This window comes from Cibotium barometz, chromosome 50, assembly GCF_041138505.1.
Source record: "Cibotium barometz isolate CiBa-2024 chromosome 50, ASM4113850v1, whole genome shotgun sequence".
NCBI lineage: Eukaryota > Viridiplantae > Streptophyta > Polypodiopsida > Cyatheales > Cibotiaceae > Cibotium > Cibotium barometz.
Window position 1 is genome coordinate 22,477,969 of NC_141095.1, and position 24,413 is coordinate 22,502,381.

The 24,413-nt window shown below is 45.9% G+C and overlaps 2 protein-coding genes across 2 annotated transcripts in view; one reads left to right on the forward strand and one right to left on the reverse strand.

Annotated features, from left to right (window-relative positions):
- LOC147609949 (uncharacterized) overlaps nt 1-24,413 on the reverse strand; it is a 65,404-nt gene that overhangs the window by 28,211 nt on the left and 12,780 nt on the right. The window contains exons 3-9 of the mRNA XM_086787198.1: nt 16,269-16,352; nt 15,907-16,148; nt 5,676-5,910; nt 4,555-4,634; nt 4,316-4,400; nt 3,756-3,887; nt 3,542-3,655 (exon numbers count right to left, since the gene is read on the reverse strand). Coding sequence (XP_086643324.1) covers nt 3,542-3,655; nt 3,756-3,887; nt 4,316-4,400; nt 4,555-4,634; nt 5,676-5,910; nt 15,907-16,148; nt 16,269-16,352 — 972 coding nt within the window. The remainder of the gene's footprint in view (nt 1-3,541; nt 3,656-3,755; nt 3,888-4,315; nt 4,401-4,554; nt 4,635-5,675; nt 5,911-15,906; nt 16,149-16,268; nt 16,353-24,413) is intronic.
- Nucleotides 18,080-21,163, forward strand: LOC147609950 (uncharacterized). The gene is made up of 4 exons (XM_086787197.1): nt 18,080-19,774; nt 19,872-20,214; nt 20,306-20,467; nt 20,602-21,163. The coding sequence occupies exons 1-4, from the start codon at nt 18,312-18,314 to the stop codon at nt 21,016-21,018; spliced, it is 2,385 nt and encodes a 794-aa protein (XP_086643323.1). The 5' UTR covers nt 18,080-18,311; the 3' UTR covers nt 21,019-21,163.

Genomic DNA, 24,413 nt, shown 5'->3' on the forward strand with positions numbered 1-24,413 from the left:
CTCCCCAGAGCCACAAGTAGCTCCTCTTCTTCTGCGCATTCAGAAGAAGCTACTTTATTGAAGTTCCACCAGGCTTTACGTAGTTGGCGGGGTTGTGGTGGCGAACCAGGTTCATCTCACCACCCCACCATGTGGTACATCACCTCCTACTAATCCTTCTCCCAGGCTTGTATTGGTTGGGTTCAGCGTTTGATCCGAAACTTTCTGTGGGCTAGCAATGATAGGGGACTTGCCCGGCCCAAGGTGGCCTGGAGAGTGATCATCCAACCGAGACGCAGAGCTGGCCTGGGCATCATTGACCCATCCATTCAGAGTCGTCGTGCCCTGTTGGGCAAGTTAATTGTTCGAGGTCTTCTTCTAGGTGGTGAGCCTTGGAAGGACTTCCTCTTGGCTAGAATCTCTGCCTGCACCCCGATCCTACGAGGCCCTTGGCCCAGAGCACAAGATGGATTTTCATAGCGATGCAGGCACGAGGCTTTAGCTCAGCATTTGAGGACAGATTTGCAGCCAGTCTCTTAAACGCTTGGGATCATCTCAAGCCCACCCTACAACGGTCAGCTCCAATAGCCTCCGAGAAGTACCTCCGATCCTAGGAGGCCCTTGGCCTCAGAGCACAAGATGGATTTTCATAGCGATGCAAGCACTAGGCTTTAGCTCAGCATTTGAGGACAGATTTGCACCCAATCTCTTAAATGCTTGGGATCATCTCACGTCAACCCTATAGCAATCAACTCCAATAGCCTCCGAGGAGCGGCTCCGACAGCCTCTGAATCGGAACCTCTGAATCGGAATCCCATGGTCCGTTTGCCTAGTGGGCACATGCTCACGGCTCACCCACACGTGTTGTGGGGAGCTTTGCGTATGGACCCAACTAGTTCACTTAGAGATTGGCTTACATTCAGACAGCTACCCCTTGAGAGAGGCCTTATTGGGATCCAAGACAAAGCTATAGTGGCTTTACTGAAACATGGCTATGGCATTGGAGCACAGGGAGAGAGAGAGAGAGAGAGAGAGAGAGAGAGAGAGAGAGGACAAGAAGAAGAAGATATATTAACATCTTGAAAAAGATCCAACGGGTTTATGAGACAAAAGGTGTACAATGTGTCCATGGAATCTCATCATGGAAAAAAAGAAAACACTAATCCCTAGGTAAATGTAGATAAAAAAAGAGAGATTTGTTACGACTCAAATGATGTGACTTGTGTTATATTCCTTCACTCAAGTACAATGCTTTTATAGGCTTAGAGTCTCTCTTGGATGATGTCACTGCTTAAGTCAGTGCATGTATAATATCTAGATATTTACGTGCACCCCTCTAAGAGTGGGTTCACACACACACATTAGTCAAGCCACATTTTGTGTAGTAGACCTTTAAAAGGTCCATGAATCTCCATACTTTGCAAAGTTTGCATCTTCTTTGCAAGCTGCTTCTTCTTCTTGTAGATGAACATGTGGGCAGCCATGATATGCTATGAATTTGGGAAGGTCTAAGTTTTCAATGCCTATCTAATCCCTAACAAAAAATGCCCCCAAAAAATAAGGGTTTCCAACTAAGGGAGTTTTGATCAATGATGCTTTAGCATACTATAGCAACACTTTAATGCTTGATTTGTACCCTCAATTTTGAAAAACGATGGAGTAATTAGGGTCAATTGCTCTACTTAAGCAAGATTTTGTAAAAAATTAAAAAGGCCCAAATTGATTTTACTTTCTTGATTGATTGAAGCTCTTTGATTTGTTGATTGTTGCAAGTGATTTTCTTTGTGTCGATTTGATGCAGGCTCTTCCTTCTTTTCCTCAAATCAGCTGCTCTAAGTTGCAAGGCCGCTAATTTGCTTATGCCAAAGAAGCCAAGGCGCTAAGATACCCCAACTGCTATTGTTGAACTTGTCTTTGTGCACAGCCTTGTCGTCGCTAATAGTGGGTAGATTGAGACTTCTTTACTGTTGCAAATGAAGATGTCAGTCGAGAGCTCTCTGCTGAGAATTACAATGCTTGGCTGTCTGTATAAATGGAAGGTGTGTCACTACTTCAAAGTTGAACACTGATGTGCTTGTCAAGTTACTGTGTGCACAATGTTAATGAATTCAGTGAATGCCAGCTTCGCTTGTGTCGGATGGCCCGATGCCGTAGATAAGCGTAAGCCTCTCTCTCTCTTCCTTGCTCAGTTGAGAAAAGACCGCCTCACCGCTGGTTTGCAGCTTGAAGATGAATACGTTGCTGCGTGGAGACGATGCAAAGATGCTGAGTTGATGGAGTTGTGCTGCACCTCTTCTTCTATCTGTTTATTTCTCTGCTTGTGACTGCTTGCACTGGTGTGCAAAGCTCTCTACCCTAATGCTCTCATACCAATTGTTAGAAATTCATGTTAGGGTTAGCTGCCTGCACACAAGCTATGGTGGCTTGTACTGAAACATGGCTATGGCATTGGAGCAAAGAGAGAGAGAGAGAGAGAGAGAGAGAGAGAGAGAGAGAGAGAGAATAAATGCACAAATAAAGAGAAAGATTTGGACGACTCAAATGATGCGACTTGTGTTATATTTCGCCACTCAAGTACAATGCCTTTATAGGCTTAGAGCATCTCCTATATGATGTCATTGCTTAGTTCAGTACAAGTATAATATCTAGATATTTAGGTGCACCCTTATCATTTGTTACTTGGATAAGGCTTGTTCTCCAACAGTAAAGTGACTTTTAAGTTAAGGGCACCTACCTTGATAGTTTGTGTGAGTGAGTAGAACGATCGCTAATGGACATCAATGGGGAGAACCCATTGGAAGTTAAGAAATCGAACACACCTATGCTAGGCTCAAGCCTAGGTGGGTCCTAGTGGTATGGAACCCCAAGACCAGAATGAGTTGTCATAGTGTGGGGTTCGCCGATGCTCCTCTACGAAGCTATGGTTGGGTGATGAGTTAGCGAATCTCCATGAGTGGTCTTGGACTTCTCTATTTGTATATGAAGTGTCTACAAGCTAAAGCTCATTGAGAAATACTCTCAACAGAAAATGGTAATGATCAATCCCGTTGTGTATGTTTCTTCACTTCTCTCTTGAAACTTTAGAAAAGAAGAGAAATACTCTCAACAGAAAAAGGTAATGATCAATCCCTTTGTGTATGTTTCTACAAACACGTTGTTCTTTCTTGCCTTCAATTCTCTCTTGAAACTTCAGAAAAGAAGCCAGAAAAATCCATTGATTGATAAAAGGCTTTTGCCATTTAAAAACTCGTGTGATGTCCTCTAAGCAAGGACTGTCCTCTAAGCAAGGACTTGATTGTAACCTTGTAGCATGCTTACCTTTGAACATAGCCCTTCATTTTAGAATGTAAGATGTCCTCTTAAGCAAGGACTTGATTGTAACTTTGCAGCATGCTTACCTTTGAAGATAGCACTTCACTTTAGAAAGCAAGAAGGTCACAACAGCAACACCACACTCCATGTATATGACCGCAAACAGGTGCCTATCATGCTAACATAATTTCTAAACTAGATAACAATCAAAGAAGCTTAATACAAACACACGGACAACTGTGGAGTATACCTCTTCAAACTTCTCAAAGTTCTGAGTGTCCAACTCATCAGTCACCTCCGGCTTGAAAGCTGCCTCTATCTCATATAGCTTTACCCAAGGTACACCTCTGAACCAGGGATGGACCTGCCAAAATCAAATACAACAGAAGATAAGGTAGTTTTTATTGCAAACACTCTTTTACCATCACTGACCACAAGGCTAACTTCTAGGGCTAGAAAAACACCTTGATTTCATCGGCACCTTTTGTACCCAACCTATGCTCCACATCACATAGAAGCTTACTTATTAAATCTTTGGCTTCTCTGGATAGCTTAACCTCCTCTGGAAACTTCAAATTACTCCTCCAGTTGACAATCTGCTCACACGAATGCATGCATTTCTCCATTAAAAGTGAGGTGCAAGAATTCAGCTTGCATGTGTGGGCATTGAGCATTTAGAGAAACTGCCTTCAAAAGATTGAAATACAACCAAACTTACAAATTGAGAGAAACATTTGTGCTTATTTAACAACAAACAAATACAAGCAAGAAAAAGTTTTGCAAAGAATAAAATGGCATAAAGACAAAAAGGAAATGAACATACTACACCTGCACTAACCAAAACAAAGCAAACATAATGTTAAGCAGCCATCAAGACAAAATAGAGAATGAAAGCACAATGCAAACATAATTACGAGCAAACAACAAATCAAAAAACATTGAACATGTTAAGCAGCCATCAAGACAAAACAGCACAACTAGAGAATGAAAGCACAACACAACCCAGAGAGAAGAAAGAACTCACCTTTCTACATGTCGCCATCGGTTCATCAGAATAGAAGGGTGGATAACCTATAAGCATTTCATACATGATGGCTCCAAGTGACCACCTGCTAGGGCATATGACATTACATTAAAACAACCAAGAACCTACTGTGTACAAGAGTAAAACTCAATCCTCCTTGTCGCTAATCGATGGTGATAAACAATACTCAAGTCAACTCCCAGAAATTTGTCCAGACAAGTTAGGAGGTAAGGGCTCACCAGTCACATTCCATACCATAGCCTTTTTTAAGTAGAACCTCAGGAGCAATGTAATCTGGTGTGCCAACCGTGGAAAATGCCTGCAAAAAGAAAAGTATATATCATAGGTACATCACTAAAGACCACATTGGAAAATTAGAGTGACAGCAGTCTGACAGTCAGCAAACCAAAGTATACCCAAGGGCGACTTTCCATACGCCTTTGAGGATGTACATGATACATCTGAAGGGCCAAGGAGTAGGGGCCAACACGTCCAGCTTGTTATGTCCCAACATGCCTAGGGTTAGGGCTAGGGACGTGGACTAACCCAGATTAGGGTTAAAGCTAGCTGGGACGTGGGGACCTAAAGGGTTCACACATGGGCTAAGGGCGCTAGTAGGATAAAGTCTAGATTGGCTAAACACTTATAATTAATAGAGTAGGGCTAATAATGGCTAAAAGCTTATAAATAAAGCGGGAAAGCTTATAAATAAAGCAAGGGTCAATAATGGCCAGGTTATTACTAAGTGCCTTGGGGGCACTTATGAGTTATTAAGGTATCCACGCGGAATCCAAGAGGGCTACCAAAGCGTGCAAGACCTCATGGCCATGGAGCTTCAAAGTGGCCTAGAGGTATGGGACGCTAGGTTGGGGCCATCAACACCAAGCACGCTCACGGCATTCAAACCGCAAGCTTACGGCAATAAGATCTTGAGCGTGGGGGTGTGTCCGGAGGACTCTACAGTTGCGTGGTGAGTTGCTAGCCACAATCTATCGCGGTCATGAATTGTGTCATGTCTATGAAACCTTGTTAGGGTTTTGGTTCTCGGTCAGATGGTCCTTGGGCTTGGTCCATGGAGGCCTTACATTTGTATCAAAGCATGGATCAAACATGTGCTAGAACTCAAGGCATGGAGGATGTACAAGGCAGTACCCTCATGCGGGCTGAATTTAACAAGAAAGCCTAGTTTCTCTGCATGGATGTACGGGAAAGCAAGAACGGGAGAAATCCCTTGCAAGGATGCACAAGGATTGTTGATAAGTGAAGAACTACAAAAAAAAGAGTTGAGAGACTTGCAAGTGAGCACCAAAATGTATGCATGCAATTTTCTTTTGAATGGGGGAAGGAGAGAACAGCATACCAGCATACGCCTATTTCTTTGCCAGTGTAACAACTGTTCTTGTTGTGTGCGCTTTGGTGCAGGCGACTGCCTTAGCCTGTCTGCAGTATTACTTTCTCTAACCCTTTCCTCCACGACGAAATTGTTTTCTTGCAATTTAGGCAGCGTACTGCAATCAAGAGGTTTGCAGAGCCCAAAGTCTGAAAGCTTCATATGACCATGCTTATCAAGCAGTAAATTATCTGGTTTGATATCCCTGTCCAAGACACATACAAGAGAAACATCAGCTTTCTTTCTGCTAATGGCATTTTTCTAAGTAATGCAGCAGCATTTTGGTACAAGAAAACAAATGCAAATGACCAGTTTACACACAGGCAGCCTCTGCTTTGGAAATTGGTTTGGCTGCAAACAGCGGCAAACATGCCAGCCGAGCACCTTCATGGCACTCTAGTAGAAATGCAAGACAAGTACATGACAATATCCCTCCAAAAATGGCCATCCATGGAGGCTTCTTCCCCATACTGTGATGGAGCCTCCCCCCAACCCCCCCCCCACCCCCGCAAGGGTGGTGAGGGGACTTGACATGCTTTAAAGCTATTGTATTCAATTTATTAATTAAGTGCTTTCCTCTCTGTTGGAATTTAAAAAATGAACTAGAGAAGAATTTCTCAGTAAGGGGCGGGCATTTGTTGGCAAGGAGAAAGAAAGAAAAAGAACTATTAACATCTACAAAAGATCCAAAGGGCATAGACCAAAAGGCAGTACATGTGATCCATGATGTCGACAAAGCATGAGAGTAACAAAGCAAGTATCCCAAAAACAGGGCCCAAGAACTACCTGATCCCTACAAAGAAAGATGAAAGTAGCCCATCTCATCATGTAGTATCCTCACCAATGTCCACCTCTCGTGCGGTGCTGCTCTATGGCCCCAAAGTATGTCTCTCATCTGGAGCTGGCAGAAGGATGATCCGGCTCTAAAGGAGCATGTCCCTGATATGGAGCTGGCGGACGGATGGTCCGGCTCTCCAGGAGTATGTCCCTGATCTGGAGCTGGCAAGAGGAGGGTCCATCCCTCTCTCTCTCTCTCTCATACTTGTATCGCCCCTTCAGCATATAGAGATGCATTAGTAGCCCTAGTACTCCATCCACACCCTCTCGTTTGTACATCACCATTGAGTCCCCTATGGTCGTGTTGTCATACTTGTACATTTTATTCTCACTCCACATTTTCCTCTTGATGACTGGAGGAACATCATTGTACTACTTGTTTGTCTCATAGGCCAATTTTGGCCTTTTGCAGACGTTAATCTCTCTCTCTCTCTCTCTCTCTCTCTCTCTCTCTCTCTCTCCAGGCAGTTCCACCCAAAGGAGCTTGTCTTCATGCTTCAGCAACCTATGAGGGACTTCATCCACTGAGGGCCGGTCTATACTCACATTCATGAGCCTCACATGCCCAGAGATGTCTGTGTGTGGACACTTTCGTCCCCTCTTAGTAGCTTCCCAGGTTTCCCATTTTCCCATGTTACTCGTGATCCCTAGATCTATAGATCTTTAGATCTTTTCTCACTTTTTTTTGTTACACACCACTAACATTTGTACTTCATCTGACCAGATTATTATAACTTTTGGTCTCATAGGTCATTCTGGCCATGCGAAGATGTTAATACAGATTTCATTTCCATTTCATCTCTCTCTCTCTCTCTCTCTCTCTCTCTCTCTCTCTCTCTCTCTCTCTCTCTCTCACACACACACACACACACACACACGACTCCACGTATGTGCACTGCAGGTGGTGGCTAGAGCATGTTGGGTGTGGAAAGTACTCCCACTCAGGTCAAGGGGGGCTCCCATGAGCTGGCTGTACCCTTGGAGTGCTGAGTGGGAGCAAAAAGAGTCACTAAGAGCTATCTAGGTGGTATCACGCTGGACCTGCATCCTTGTCTGCAACCTCATCAGAATCTCTCAGTGGGGACACATCTCTAGCAAGAAAAGACCCAAATATCTCTGGTCTCTGTAGTGCACCACCCATGACAGGGGACCATAACCCTAGAGGCAGTGGAACTGGGCATCTGAATAGGTGGTACTCCTCTGTCTCTACCTCCCCAGATGTACATGATCTGCAAACGTGCTCCTCTTGTGGAATACCCTCTACCCTCCCTGACTCAATCAGAAGGAAGGGGGGGAGAGAGAGAGAGAGAGAGAATTAGAGAGAGAGAGAGAGAGGTGGTGTGTGTGTGTGTGAGAGAGAGAGAGAGAGAGAGAGAGTAACTGTTGATGCACGTCGCCTATTCCTGCTTGTGATGGGGCCGTCGCCTCTTCTTGCGGAAGGCTGTCGCCTGTTTCTGCAGTGAGCTGTCGCCTCACCTGTTCCTGCATTTTCTGCTGGCTGTCGCCTTTTCCTTTGTTCCCTTCCTGCCTGCTGGCTGTTGCCTGTTTCTTGTTCCTAGCTGCCTTTGTTCTACTCAGCCTCCAAGGCTTGTGTGTGTGTGTGTGTGTGTGTGTGTGTGTGTGTGTGTGAGAGAGAGAGAGAGAAAGAGAGAGAGAGAGAGAATACACAAGGTGCTGATTTAGGGTTTGCAGCTACTGATTTAGGGTTTGCAACTGCTGAATTAGGGTTTGTAGGTGCTGAATTAGGGTTTTTAGTGCTGAATTAGGGCTTGAGAGAACAGGTTTTCTTTGCTTTTGTACATGGATTTGGATGACCCGGCTGCTGCTATTGGTGAAATGGCTGCCAATAGCCTTAACATGGATCTTATTGAGGAGATGATCGAGAAGGATGTGGGTTATGCTTCAAATGCCTCGGAGCAACAAAAACGTCAAAGGCTTGATGTTGATGCAAGCTACACTCCGGTGAATGTTGGAGAGAATGCAGAGGAAAGTTCTCAGGTACCTTCTCCGGCGTTTGCTGCAGATCACTGGTGAGCTTCTGCAAGAATATGTGAAGGCAAATAGCGTGCAAATGGCTGCAGTAGATAATGGTGGTGTGGCTGATGTATGCATGGAGACTCCTTTGTTGCTACAACAGCTAGCAAATTTTCATGATCGTGCTGCTATCTTCTTCTTTACTAGGCGTATTCCGTTGTTGCCTCGTCTTAGAGCATGGTTGGGCCGCTTGGTGTCGCCTGAGGCACTTGAGGAGATTTATGATGGTCCGAGAGGCTTTTATGAAATACTTTTTCGCACTTCAGAAGCCCGTAGGGCAGTCTTGGAGCAGGTGCAACTCTTTTTGGATGGGCAGTTGGTTCATGTGGTTCCGTGGAAGCCTATGGCAAAGTACCAAGATATGTTGCGCTAGGCTTGCCCAGTTTCGGTTGAAGTGAAACAATTCCCACCAATGTTTTGGCGTGTTTTACTAGGTCTCATGCGAGGTATCGGTGATGTCTTGGTGGTGCCTCGAATGACATCTAGAAACCGAAATCGTCTATGCATGTTGTGGGATACTGGGAGACCTAGGCCGACACATTTGCGTGTCAATATGGCTGGGCTGCAACCTTTAATGTATGAATTGAGGTGGGATACATTTGCTGGCCACTGTTTCAAAGGTGGTGAGATGGGCCACTTTGTCTCCGAATGTCCTAAGAAAGAACAAGTTGTTGCTACCAAGGATATCGTTGATGGGCAGTTGCCCATGGAAGATAAGCATGATGCTCCTTTACATGATGCCCAGCACATGGATGTACATGTGGATGTTCAGAATGAGGTTGAGCAGCCATGGGTGGAAGTACGTGGTAAAAAGACACGATTTGTTGCCCCGCGGGGGGGTTTCTCAGATGCTGTTTGGCGGGGGCCTTTGCGTACTCATCAAGGGCCCTTACATACATATGCTCGTCGCCCTTTGGGTTCAGGTGCCCAGCAACAGACCAGGATTGAGAGGCCGGGAGGCCAACTTTCTCAGGGTATAGGGGCTTGAAAAAGCTTTCGACAGCCGTGGGCTTTGGTCCCAAAATGGCTAATTTGGTGCATTTACTGGCTCTAGCTCTATCACACGGATTATGCTCAATGGAGGACTTTCGGATGGTATTTCTCTCACCCGTTCTCTCCGCCAGGACAGTCCTGTTAGCCCTCTTTTCTTTGCCATTGCCACTCATCCTATGTTATCTCGCCTAGATGCTATGGCATCGCATGGTGAAGTGGTTAGTTTGCATCTCCCTCATGGCAAGCAATTGGTTGCTCAAGCCCTTGCGGATGACACTTTTACTTTTCTCAGGGCCGAAAAAGCCAATATAGATCGAGCAATGGAAGCTTGGAATAATTTTGCATTGGCTTCTGGGCTGAAAATAATTCAACAAAATCAGCCCTCATTGTATGCACGAAATTTGATCTTGAGGCATTAGGGTGGCAAGGCCGTGTGGTGCATACAGGAGACATTGTTCGTCATCTTGGGTATCCGAAGGGTGTGGATGTGGACCCCCAAGCGCTTCTTACTTGGATTTCTGCTCGGATCTCGGATAAATTTGTGTATTGGAAAGCTCAAGGGTGGCCTATGCACGTGAGGGTTAAGGTAGCTCAGGTTATTATGCTATGTATGATTTCCTATTTTTTGCCTTTGCTACCTTGGACGCACAAATCTCTTCTCCGTTTGGTTGCTCCCATTCGGTTTATGCTGTGGAAGAGAAAAGGAAATATTATGGGTCAAACATGGATAGCTTGGAATCACATTACGACGCCCAAAAGAATGGGTGGGACTGCTTTACTGGATGTCTGCTCGCATATGGTGGCACGTAGGTGGGCGCTTTTTCAAGATATGTGTTTGCAGGAGCAGCCTTGGGTATTCATGGCTCGTGACTTGATTGAGTTGGAGGGATTGTCACATGGGCAGATACGTGTGCAGGCTTCATGGTGGGACATTGTGAATGCAGCTCATCCTGTCCATATTCGCTCATCTCACATTTTATCGCATATTCTCCTTTCTTGGCATGAAGTTCTACTATTGGCTCGGTGGGATCCTGGTCATGAAAGACTACTTTTGAACTCTTTGCAGTTCGAAACATTTGTGGAGTCGCGTGTCATTGTTTGGCCAGACAGAGATGCTTCACGCATACGACTCAACCGCATGGTCAGGTTAGGCTTGGTAAGAATCCGAGATGCTGTGATACCTGGTCGTGACATTCGTTTCGTCGTATTCGGCAGCACTTTAAGGTTCCTCGGACATTTCAGCCACTATGGGTTGACATCATGCATGCAGTTGAGCCTTTTACTCCATCGCCTCGGCCATCTGCAGATCAGCCTTGGCTTGATTGGGCACTATGTAAATCTGGTGACTTGATATCACTTTCAGATAACCAGGTCTATCATGAGCTCGTATCAGAGAAAGATTGGGTTTCAGCCAAGGCCAATAAGGTGTGGGGATTGCACAAGTCTAAATCATGGTGGCAGAAAACTCTTATGCGTGGTTGGCAGTCTAAACTCCCTTACCAAGGTAAGGTTTTCATTTGGAGGATGTTGGTGGGAGGGTTACCTACATGGGATAAGCTCAGCCGTCGTAAAATTACATTGGCCTCTTGCTTCTTCTGCACGACATGCATTGAAACAGTTATGCATCTGTTCATGAGTTGTCCAATGGCCCGTCAGATTTGGTCTTTTGTCTCTCGCGTTTGGGAGGCAGTAGAGAGGTCTACTGTTTCGGCTCATCAGTGGATATTTGGGATTTGTCCTCAAGTCATTACTTCGGACAGTCACCTTGTGATATTCCATTTCCTTGGATGGACAGGACTTTGGCATATTTGGACTACACGGAATGGGTTCATCTTTGATTCCTTGTCTGGAATACATGGACACATTCTACATATCCGCGGTTTGCTGCTTTCGCAGTTTTCTTCTCTTCTCTCAGCTCAGCTCTACTGGATGCACATGTTATTTCGTTATGGTCTACGGCGGCTCGGTTGGCTCATCTTTGATGCTTTTATCTGGGATGCTTATTTGGCTAGGAGGCTTTCTTATTAGTGTACAGGTTTGCATGGTCATGATCCTTTAGAGGATCTTTTGTGGGGGTTTTTTTGGGGCCATAGTTTCTGTGTGAGCCATGTGGCTGATGTACATTTTTACATATAATATAAAACACCATTTCACGAAAAAAAAAAAAGAGTGAGAGAAAATAAAGGGGAGAGACTGAGATACTAAAAGTGATTTTCTTAAGCAAAAATCAGATTTATCGCTTAGTCCTTCCTTTGTAAACCAAAAAGAGGGAGGGAGGTGTCAGAATGAGCAGCGGAAATGAGACAAAACAGAGCAGAACAGAAACGCAGAAGAGCTGGAGAGAGAAGTGATGTATAACCTCTACTATATACACAATATCCGGTACAAGACAAGTGTGGGGGGGAGTGGTATATATACCACCTGGGGCTGCTGGTCGGCCAGTGTAAAACAGGCCGACAGCCCCAAAAAAAGCACACGACTGGAATAATAACCAATCGGCCGAGTAAAGACACCAGTCGGCCAACAGAAAAGAAATCTACAAGCAACATGATGATTTCGCCATTAGATAAATCAATCGGCAGACTCCTACAGGCGACCACGGAAAAATAGAACCCCCCACGACTAGCAAAACTAGGAAAAATATGGACAATGAGGAAAAATAGAGAAACTCACACATGGGTGGGCACACCCACAACACTCCCTACAGTGTAATATGGTACAGCCACGAGATGACTACTAACACCCCCTCTCAGCTCTTGGATGTGGAACCAACCCCAATGAGCTGGAGTGCTGACGGAGCATCTACTGAGGTAGAGGCTTCGTGAAGAGGTCCGCCGCATTGTCCTCAGTCGAACAAAAGGCTAGCAAGATGTCACCAGCCAAAATCTTCTCACGAACAAAGTGATATTGTTTCTCTATGTGCTTGATCCGGGCATGGAAGACCGGGTTCCGAGCAATAACTATACAGCTCTGGTTGTCACACTGGATTACCATGGGTTCCCTCTCTGGAAACCCAATCTTGACAAGTAACCTCCGTAGCCACACCACCTCGCAAGCAGCACCACAAGCAACCCAATACTCTACCTTAGTAGAAGACAAGGCAATAGTTCGTTGCCTCTTGTTGCTCCAAGAAATCGCTCCTAAGCCAAGGGTAAAGTAGATCTCCTCATGTTTGGATCTCCTCCCCAATCAGAGTCACTCCAACCTCAGAGACTGAATCCATCCTTCGTTCCCCCTCCAATGTTATAAAAGAGTCCAAGATCCTTCGTACCCTACAGATACTGCAAGATCCGCAATCTTGCATCCCAATGAGTCTTCAAAGGTGTATGCATAAATGAGCTCAACAGCCCCACTAGAAAACTCAAGTCCAATCTGGTGTTCAGCAACCAAATCAATGAACCGACAAGCTTCCAACACAAGGAGGCATCAACCTGCTCACAAGGATCATGTATAGTAAGTTTGGTATTCAGGTCCATCAGAGATGAAATACGCTTGCACTTCTCCATCCCAAAGACCTACAACAACTCATGAACATACCGCTACTGAGAAACAAAGAACCCCCTTTGGGTCTACCAAATCTCCAATCCCAAAAAGAAATGAAGCCTAAATCTGTCATCTCAAACTCCTCTGACAAGGCAGCCTTTGTCACCGCTATGTGCTCCACATGACCGCCAATGAGAATAAGATCATTCAGTCTCCTGGGAAAGAGCTTCCTTAACTGAAGTAAGCTCTTTGTCCTGAATGATACGAGACATCAATGCATAGTTCGCCTGTAAAAGCTCCTTTCATTGACTTTTACCACGAACTCTATGCGATCTTTGAGGTCCACCGTCCGTGGTCCACTCGGAGGGATACTCCGAAACACTCAACTCCCGAATGGCCCAAATAGAACGCGGAGCCTCCTGCTACTGCTGCTATGGCACATCTCCAACCTCGGGCTCAACCTCTACCACTGACTGAGACTGACTAGCTGGAACAATAGCCTGGGAATCATCCTCATACTCATCTGGTTCTCCAAGAAGTGGTGGCTCATCAGCAGTGGAAGCTAGAACATACTCATCAAAGACAACATCTCTGCTGACAACAACCTCATTCCGCTCTGGGTCATATAACCTGTAGCCTTTGGAAAGAGAGTTATATTCCACAAAAACAAGCTTCAGGGACTTTGAGTCAAGCTTCCCCCTTTGCTTCTTTGGTATGTGAACATAGGCATCACTCCAAAAACACAAAAATGGGAGACATCTAGTTTCCTGCCAAAATAAGCCTCAAATGGAGTCATCTTAGCACTAAAGTCGTCCGAGATCGGTTGAGGATATAGACAGTCGTAGCCACAACCTCTTTCCAAAGTGGACGAGGAAGATCACGATGCTCCAACATCGTCCTCGCCATCTCCACCACATTCCTATTCTTTCGTTCAACTACTCCATTCTATGAAGGCGACCCTGTATTGGCCAGCTCTCGCTTGATGCCATGCTCCGCACAAAACCACACAAGAGCATTAGAAGAAAACTCCCCTACTTTGTCAGCCCGAACAATCTTCACCTGCAATCTAGACTCCTTTTCCACCAAAGCATACAAGTCCTTGAACCGAGCAAAGGCTTGGTCCTTCTGTGAAAGAAAATACACCCATGTAAACCTACTACAATCATCCACAAGCAGAATGAAATACAAGAATCCTCCTAAGGATGGGGTCTACATAGGTCCACGCAAGTCAGTGTGTACCAACTCCAGTGGTTACCAGGTAGCCTGCTTCGAAAAAGATTCCCTATGATGCTTCCCACGAATGCAAGAACTGCAATGTCCCTGCTTGCTAACATCATCTGGTAAGCCATCCACCATTTGGTCTCGAAAAGCCCATCGCAGTGCATCCACATTCAAGTGGCCAAAACGGAAATGCCACAAATCCATCTTCTAATCACAACGTAACTCAAAGGCTCGTGGACACAAGTCAAACGTTGGTCGACTCTAAGTTAACTGGTCCGTGCTAGTCAACTCTGGTAAAACTCCTCAGAACTTTCAACTTGTCAAAACACAGATAAAAACAAGCAAAAATGGCAAACTGGACATTGTTTCATACTGTACACTGATAGCCTCTAGATCCTCCAATGAGTGACCCTAGCATGTTTTCATATAGTTTTTCCCATTTATCTATTTCTTAATCCTAGAAAGTATGGGTCTGATGGTGATAATGAAAGGAGCAAATATCTTCAGGCAGGCTTTCAAACGTGAATAAAAAGAAACCTTTTTAAGCTCTTGGATAAGATCTTTAAGGCCTTTACATGAGAGAAACACCCCCCCACCCCCACCCCCAAGGTGTACCATGAGGAGGTACCAAATATTTGCCAATGAAGGCACTACGAAAGTTTTCAGGACATCCCCACAAGTATGTTGCTTGGCCACTTGAACCCTGCAATGGAGACAAGTCTTCAAAGATGTGAAGGCAAATGCACACATATGGTAGTGCTACGTGTGAGCAGGGCCTAACCAAGGGCACTTTTTCCCATGTGGTTTTTCCCCTTGGATATCCAGTGTGAAAGGACACTCTATCTATTGCTTGGTACTTTCATAATATTATTCTGGATGGATATACGTGGAAAGTTGACTCTACCACCTCCACTAATTCTCTCTCAACATATGTGTACTGTGTCCATCTCCATCTCTGTGTGGCTGTCAGCTGAAACCCTAACCCTCTTTGTGTGATTGTGGCTTCCAACAAGATGCCCATCCAAGCCCCAGATCTAGAGCATCTAGGATTGAAGAGATGACTCTCCACAGCAATGCCCCCAATATATTTGTCGTGAATGAGGTGGAGACACACTGGATGAGCCGCCCGAATCATTTGATGTATGGGTGTGAAAAAAACCATCATGCCCACCTGCATGCTACACAGACCAACAAGCCATGTGAAACTTCCCTAGAAACAGGGAGTGGTGGTGAACCCATGACCTCTACTTTAGCTACTTTAGAAGGGGTAAGCCCAAACCACTATGTAGTAAGCTATTATCTTTCATAAGTCAACTTACATTGCAAATCAAAACCTTAAAAACAAAGGTGCATAAAGTTTTTCTTCCAAGAATTTCATAAGGCTACTCTGCTTCTTGGGATTAGAATATCTATACACTACATAGAAAAACAACAAAAGTACTATGAGAAACACCTAAGGATAAGGGGCCGACCCATGTGGTATTAAAAAGACTATACTCAGAAGGCAGACTATGATGCATCCACCTTTTGCCACTCTGATCTGATGCCCTAAAAGCTTAGCCAATAAGAACTTAGCCCCCTGCTGTTACAAAATTCCAAGGCATGAAAGAAGATCTTATATGCAAAACCCAACCTGTGGATGTAATTGTGCTTATGTATAGACTCAATTGCCAAGACCGCCTGGCCAACATAAAACCGAGCTTCATCTTCTGTGAGAGTGTCTTTCCGCATCAATAAGGTCATCATGTCTCCTCCTGGCAGATATTCCATTATGAGATACAGATATTCCTCGTCTTGAAATGAGCAATATAGCTTGACAATGCAGTTGCTGTCCACCTCTGCAAGGAGATTTCTTTCTGCCTTGACGTGCTCCACCTGTCCACAATCAGGCAAACCATGTTCAAGTTACCACTCAATGGCCATGGTATAAGCAAAGAGCTACAAGTTGGGATTCAGCATCATATGTCTGTTACAGAGGCAGTATGAGCATCTTACCTGCCCTCTTCTCAGCATTTCAGACTTCTTCAGCTTCTTCATTGCGTACACATGCCCTGTTGCTTTCTCTCTGCATAGCCTCACCTGCACAGCCACATTTCAAGATGTTTCTCAGAGAAATGAGATGTAGATTTAGAGGAAGGTTTGGGAGAGTGATTAAAGGGGGGGGAAAGCCCCATGCAGACGTCTGATCACAAAACATGCATCGGCTAAAAATATCAGCGCCTCAAGTTTTATAAAGCAGGCAAACAACTTAAAAGTGAGGCTCAACCAACACCCTCACCAAGCCACGACGTCCCATACCACTATAGCCCACCCCTCTAAGGTGTGCGGCTAGAGCTCAAGGTCTACGCATTGCTTGGGCCTCGATCCCGATTCCCCGCTAACATAGGCTTGGGGCTAGTAAGAAAGCAAGAAAGCACACAGGTTAATATTTATAGATATATACTAGCTTTCACATCAACCCACAACCATACGCACCCATAAATCACAATCCTTGTACATCCCTTCCCGGGCCACCCTAGCCTAAAATCACAAGCCCTTATAGCCAATTAGGCACCCCCCCACCCCACCAACTATTGCACTTGCGAATGTGAGACATAAATTAAGCACTAAACAACCACATTAGAGCAGTTCTATGACGAGTGTGTAGAGACACAGGAGCACAAGTTCCCATTGCAAGTGTTGCTCAATTACCCATATGCATTTGCCCTTGGTCAGCCATGTCTGCACGCTTTATGAACTGTCCCTTAGTAACTCTAGTGCTCTTTTGCTTCCGCTCTGTGCACTCTTTCATGGTATCATCGCTCCTGGTTCAGCGATTCCATCTGCTGCCCCAGATTTAGCCCTATTTACTGTAACACGCGGAAGCTCTGAGAGTCTTCTTTCAGCCCTAAACACCACTTAGAACATGCTGATGCAAAAACGCAGACAGAAGGGAGAGTAGAGAGTGAGAGAGCTGGAAATTCAGTATATTCACATGGTACAAAAAGGTACCCTAAGTCTACAGCCATGGGCTGCCTTCATGAAAAGGTGTAATCACCCAAAACAGTCCTCCACTAAGGACCCACTCCCTAGTGGAGTGAATGATCATAACTAGGAGCAAACACGCCTATTTATAGGCCCTTGAACCATTGGAGTGCTGGCCGACTGCTGGCCGGCCAGCTGACTGGGCATCTTTCTCCATAAATCAGCGCCAACAAGACTTCATGCAGCCGACAGCATCATACGCAGCCAACGGGTCCTTCAATGTCTTCCATGTCCTGCTCCAAGTCCAACACTGGCCACTACTGCACCTCATGCTCCAAAACCTGGTTCTAGTCATCTTTTCCTGGCTGCCCCTTTCTGGACTAGCCAGGGTTGGGTCAGGTACACGTACTCTTGCATTTGAGGCGTTCTAAACGTACGTACGTTTTTGTACGTACGGAACGTTAAGGGCGTTTGCTTCTTTTTTTTTTTCCACGCGGCGTCGTCTCTTTAATGCTGCGCGTCGGTGGTCGTTTATTTGGGGCGGGGCTGGGCTGGCCGCCGCTGGGCTCATTAGCCTTATTATTTATAAGGCATGGCCCAAATAATGGGCCAAACTTAAAGTAGAAAAAAACAAAAAAAAACGGGTTCGGCGGGCTGCAGAAAACGGGCGCTATTAAAAAACGAAAAAGTAAACGGGAGAGAGAAAAAAAAAACGGGAAGAAAAATGAAAAAAAAAACAACGCGGCCAGCAGCGCGGCGCACACACACACACTCAGCAAGGCTGCAAGCAATCTCTCTCTCTCTCTCTCTCTCTCTCTCTCTCTCTCTCTCTCTCTCACACACACACACAAACATGTCACACACACACTGTACACACACACGACTGAAGGTTGAATAATCTCTCTCTCTCTCTCTCTCTCTCTCTCTCTCTCTCACACACACACACACACACACACACACACAAACATGTGACACACACACACACACGACTGAAGGTTGAATAATCTCTCTCTCTCTCTCTCTCTCTCTCTCTCTCTCTCTCTCTCTCTCTCTCTCTCTCTCTCTCTCTGTGCCATGGGCAAGAAACGACATGCCTATTGGAAGCTTCACACACTCCAAGATGATGAGAAGAGCAACCAATGGAGATGCCGGTATTGTGGAGGTGACTTCAAAAGTTCAGTTACTCGCCTCATCTCTCATGTATCGGGTCTCGGTGGCAATGGCATTTCAGCTTGCAAATCTGTGCCACGCGACATAGCAAATAAGGTGATAGCCGAGCAAAATTTGAAGGCTTCACAGGGTGCAGCCATGGCAGCTGAAGACGAGGATTTGTTGGATCCTCTTCCTCCTCGAGCTGCATTTGTTAATCCAACGGCTGCTACAGGATCCTCTAGTGCAATGGGGCAGCCTAGTAGAAAGAGGGCAAGAGTAGAGGAGAGCATTATGGAGGAAGGTGCAGGTTCCGACATGCATTGTGATAGTTCTTCTAAACAGCAGACCACTCTCCCATCTCGCATCTTTAGCACCGCATGGGTAAAGGAGCGGCAAAGGGTTGCCGAGATAGAGATTGCACGCACACTTATACAATGCAATATCTCCTTCAATGTGCTTCGCACGGACCAATGGAAGAAGATGGTTCAAGCAATAGCCGCTGTGGGTTCGTGCGAGGATTGGCACGGGGTCGAATACAAACAAATGAGGACACGCATGCTAGATGAGGAGAAAGCCAGGATAGATGTGGCGCTGCAACCAATACGGGACAGCTGGAGAAAGTTTGGATGCACCATCTTGTCTGATGGATGGGCCGACATCCGAAGGCGCCACATGATAAACATTCTTGTATCATCATGTTTTGGCACCTATTTCTTGCGTGCGGTGGATGCTGGTAAGGCAGGTGAGAGTGTTACAGCTGAATTTATATATCAGCACATTAGGCAAGCCATCATAGAGGTGGGTCCAGAAAATGTTGTACAGGTGGTCACTGACAATGCCTCCAACTGTAGGAGGATGGGAGAGTTGGTAGAAGGTGAGTTCCCAAGCATTGTGTGGACTCCATGTGCTGCACATTGCTTGGATTTATTAATGGAGGATGTGGGGAAGCTTACTTGGGTGCAGCCAGTGTTGGCGGATGCCAATCGCATCACCACCTTTTTCAGAAAAAAACACAAAGCATTGGCGCTCTTTCGCAGCAAGAGCCCCGGGCTTGATATGGTACGGCCTTCCAAGACTCGATTCGCTTATGCATACATGGTCTTGGAGCGTTTGCAGAGGCTCCATGATCCTCTACAAGCCACTGTGGTTGATCCAACGTGGAAAGATCCACGACATTGCAATTCAGAGCCTACAAAGTATGTCCAACGTAAGATCTTGGACGAGAATTTTTGGGAGGAGACAGCAAAGATTGTCAAGTTGCTGAAGCCGCTCTTCTTTCTCTTGCGCATGACAGACATGGAGGGATCTACCATGGGTCTCCTCTACCACATGTTTAGGAGGATGCGGCTAGAGATTAGCCGGTCCACAGTGGTGTCTCAAGACAGGTAAGCCATTGTCAAGTGCACGTCACATGTTTATCGCACCAATCATTTTAAATTGCTCTTATTATAACTTTGGTCTTGACTCTTTTTTCCTCTCTAGAATTAGAGAACTGAATCAGATTATAGAGACGCGTTGGGAGTACATGTCTCGCCCAATTCATGGCATGGCTGCACTGCTTCATCCTCTTTATCGAAAGGATGAGACCATAAGCAATCCAGAGCTTCTTACCATGCGCGACATGTACTTGGAGGCAACCTATCCTCAGGAGCAGCAGTCAGAGGTAAACAACTCCATGGTATCCTACATGCATAGTTTGGGTGCCGCTTTTAGCAGAACCTCATGCAACAAGGAAGACGAGGCAAAGGCCCCGATTAACTGGTGGTTGATTTATGGTTATCAATCATTCCAACTCCAACAAGTGGCATTGCGGGTCCTCTCTCAAGTGAGTGACAATAACTCCCTAAATGGAATTTGGAAAACGATGTGTGATAATAAATAGGTTTTGATTACTTTAAGACTTTTATTACTTGTAGGATTGTTCAGCTGGTGCGTGTGAGCGTAATTGGAGTGCCTACTCTCTTATTCATACAAAGATCCGCAATAAACTCAAGACCAGCCAGTTGGAACGCTTGGTTTATTGCCGAGCCAATCTTCGATTGGTTCAAAATCTTAAGAAACTTGAGCATCCTATGCAGGTGACTGATTGTGTCATAGAGTCTAGACATTAGTATATACAAGTAACAATATTATGATGCATGCAGCTGCCAGCATTTTTGGCATGCCATGGTCACAGACAATTCGCATTGAACATGTTTATTGTTGTTGACAGGTTGATCCTCTATCTCTGGAGCACGTTGCTACCGCAGAAGAGGCGCAGACCGCATTGAGAAACGAGCAGGAGGAGATAATTCGCATGTTGCACAGAGAGCTGGAGAGTATAGACCGCAGGGTGACTCGGGCTTCTTCCAGGGCGTATGACATTGAGCCCAGTGGTGATGCGCATGTTGTGCAGTCGAGCGGGCGAGGTAGACGAGGCGCTAGGCGCGGGACTCGTCGAGGACGAGGACGACGCACATCTACCACATCACATGCGGAGACATCGACAGTAGCTACAGAGGAGATGCTAGATGATCATGAGAGAGTACCCTATGTAGAGCCTGAGTATGATTCTGATGGGAATGTCCTTACCGATGGAGACGTCCCATCTGATTCAGCTTCATCATCAGGTGTTGATGATGATGAGTAGCCTTTGCAGGACCTAGGTTGACCGGGGCACTTTTTACTCTCTTTAGGAGAGGTTTTTTCCCCCGTGTCCTTTGTATCGGTTTCTTTACTTGTAGCGCTTTGCGCATGCTCAGAGTTTCTGTAATCATGATTTTACCTTATGTTCATTTGTATCCTTCTTGAATCTCTACTCTTTCAATGTTCAATGTTTAAAGTTTAAACCATTCAAAGTTTATGTTTCATGAATGACATTCAATGATATGTACTAGTGGATCTAATTTATATATATATTATATTGACGCACTTTACGTACTTTTGCTCGAAGACCGTACTGTACTGCGTACCGTACCCGTACCGTACCGTACGTACCGTACGTATGGACCTACCTTGGGACTAGCTTTAGGATATGTCCATGTGCAAACTTGCACATGACATTTACAGCCCCTTATCCTCTGCGTTTTTCACAGATTTGCAGTCTTTTTCTTGCTGCGTTTTCTGGACAGCTTTTGCTGGTTGGTTCTCCTTCAGTTTGGCTGTCACCAATTGGCCGACCATTTGGTCCATTCCTAGTTTTTGCGTCTCGTTCACTTGAGGCCAGGCCGGTGTCTCATGTGAAGAGGCCAGTATTTTGCTGACACGGACGGGAGCCAGACTGGTGCCACCCGTGTGCTAGCAGGATGGTGTCGTATGGACGGGAGCCAGATCAGTGCCACCCGTGTATGACCTGGACTGTGTTCGATCCATGGGACTGTCACGCCATGGAAGAGCCAGTATTCGTGCCGTGTTTTACCTATGGGACTGTCACACCATAGGGAAACTCCTGCCTGGAACTGTGTCTTACCTATGGGACTGTCACTCCATAGGAAGACCAGGATTTTATGTTTTTATGTCGTGCCAGTTTTGTGCCGACAGATATTTTGTACATGTTCCATGAACGGGAGATATGTCCATGTTACTATTTGCACATGCACACATATTTTGCATGTTTGAAACTGTTTTCGCATGACATGTATTTGTGTGTTTGCCTGCCTGACGTGTTACTTACTGAGCGGGGACGCCTGCCAGTGAGTCGTGAAGTCTGCCCTGTATTCTGACAAGTTTCAGTGCATGTGAACAGGTGGTAAGTATATGGTACATGTTGTTTTAATGTTTTATATTCTAACCCTTTGATTTATAAGGTTAGGTGTTCACACTTATTTAAAAGTGGGCACCCACTTTGGGGCCAAGGTGGGGAGCCCCACTTTTAAGTGAGTGTGGGGGTGGGCATGGTCACCTACCCCCACTAATCCCCCACATGCATGCGTGGGTATCACAAAGATTAACTCCACATTAATTTGATTTTTAAAAAAAAGCTCTCTCCATCAAACGTAGAACACATCGCTTCACCCTTTGACGTTAAAAAAAAAAGAGCATCCGCTTCGTGGAGAACCAGCTGCCGGCGATCACCTCTCCCCCTGGCGCATGTTTATTTCATAAAGGCGAAGTATCCCCTGCTGCTAGCTGCGCCTGCCTCTCTACAGGCGGCTGAAAATTATTGCTGGTGGCTGCGTTGAATTCTGCAGGGGGCTGCTTATGCTGCTGCTGCCTGCGCCAAACTCTCTACAGGCGGCTGACTCTGCTGCTGGCTGCGCCTGACTCTCTACAGGCGACCCTCTGCTGCAGGCTACGCTGCTGCTCTTCACAGGCGGCTGACTATCTCTGCTGGCGACTGCACCATAGGCTGACGGCTGCCTACTCTACAGGCGGCTGTGTATGTTTTATCTCTAGCAAGGCTACGTTGCCTTTCTTGCTGCAGGCGACTGTGTGACCAGCTTCTGTGGGTTACTCCTCTTCTCCTGCAGGCGCCCACCCCTCTTCCCAAGCAGGCGATCCCTTCTCCATACAGGAGGCTGTGCATTCTATAAGGTGGCTGCACTTGTTGTAGCCAAGCGGCATCTTTCCTTATAGCAGGTTGCTTCTCCATACAAGCCAGGTCTCTATCCGCCCTTGCAAGTGGATACTTCTTCTCGCACAGCAGGTGGCTGTGATTTTCTTTTACGGTGGTACCTGCCTTGGTGGTTCACCACGAGGCGACTAAGTCTTCATCAAAGGAACTTCGCCTCTCCTGGGAGGCTTCTTCATACTTCGAGTATGGGTTTTCTATCAACCATTTACAAGTAAGTAATTTTCAGATTTGAGTAAAGTATTATATGTTTAAATCTGATAAGGGATTCATCCCTCTACGGCCACACCCGTTCGGTGCCGGGTTGTCCAAGCTGTATTGGCGAACCTCGGTCCAAAGGTGCTGAGATCGGGAGAGCCAGGCGTTAGTACGAGAGCGCCTGTTTGTGCGTGGTCTCGGAACACCAGTGAGGCGCTCTCCGCGGAGTCCAGTGAAAGCACAGGACCGTAGCGATTGGGCCACACTAGTGGTCGTTCTGCTTCGAGTTTCTACATCGAAATCCGAGCCTACTTGTTTGGTACTGTTTTCATATGTACATGGACATTATCTGGTTCTCAGAACCCATGGAGCATTGTATTCATTAAATACTCCCAATAAATATATCATATATTGAGGGGGGGGTCGGCCCGTTCCGGCCCCAGTGCTGGTGTCCATCTTTCCATTTCTGTTCATTTAAATTCAAGTTGTTTTAAAGTTGTCCATTTTAAACTTGTGGTTTTAAAGTTGTGCTATTAAGCGTGTGGGTGTCCAACGGAGTCCTTCCCACTTGACGGGATCGGTTTCATTGGTATCAGAGCACGGTTGTTTCCCTCTTCCTAGTGGGGAAACGAACCTGTGTACTGGACATCCCGCTATTAGCAAACTTTGAACACAATGGACAGCCAAGGCAACCCTTTGGAAGTACCTAATTCGAGGGGTCCCTCTAGTGCCTCTCGTGGGTCTGATGCCCTGCGAGGTAGGCACAAGCCCCTTGAAAGGGTTCTTGATAGTGAATCCAAGGGTCAACTGTCTCCAGGGAAGACAGTTATGCTTGAACAAGACCCTGATGCTATGAGGGCTGAAATGGAACATATGAGAAAACTTTTGCAGGCTCAAGAGCAAGAATTGAAGTTTTTGCATGAAGATCCTCATCTACAAAGTGCTATTGAAGCCAGGAAGGCTGATGCTATGGTTGATGTAACTTTTGAATCAATGGCTCGTGAAGTGGGCAAGAAACCAAGGGAGTTGGCACTTGCCTATCTCCTTCGTAAAGGTGATATCAAAGAGGGGGATGACGGAGAACTGATTTTCAGAAATCCACCTCGTTTGAAGCATGGAGATCCCGCATCCCAGAGGCTGAAATCTTTTATGCAAAAGGAAGAGGTGACTGTCACCTCTCGACATGCATCCTCTCCCCAAGGCACTAAGCCTGACAGATTTATGTATGCCAGTGCTCATGGAGGGCACGAAAGTCACATGCATGCAAGATATGTATC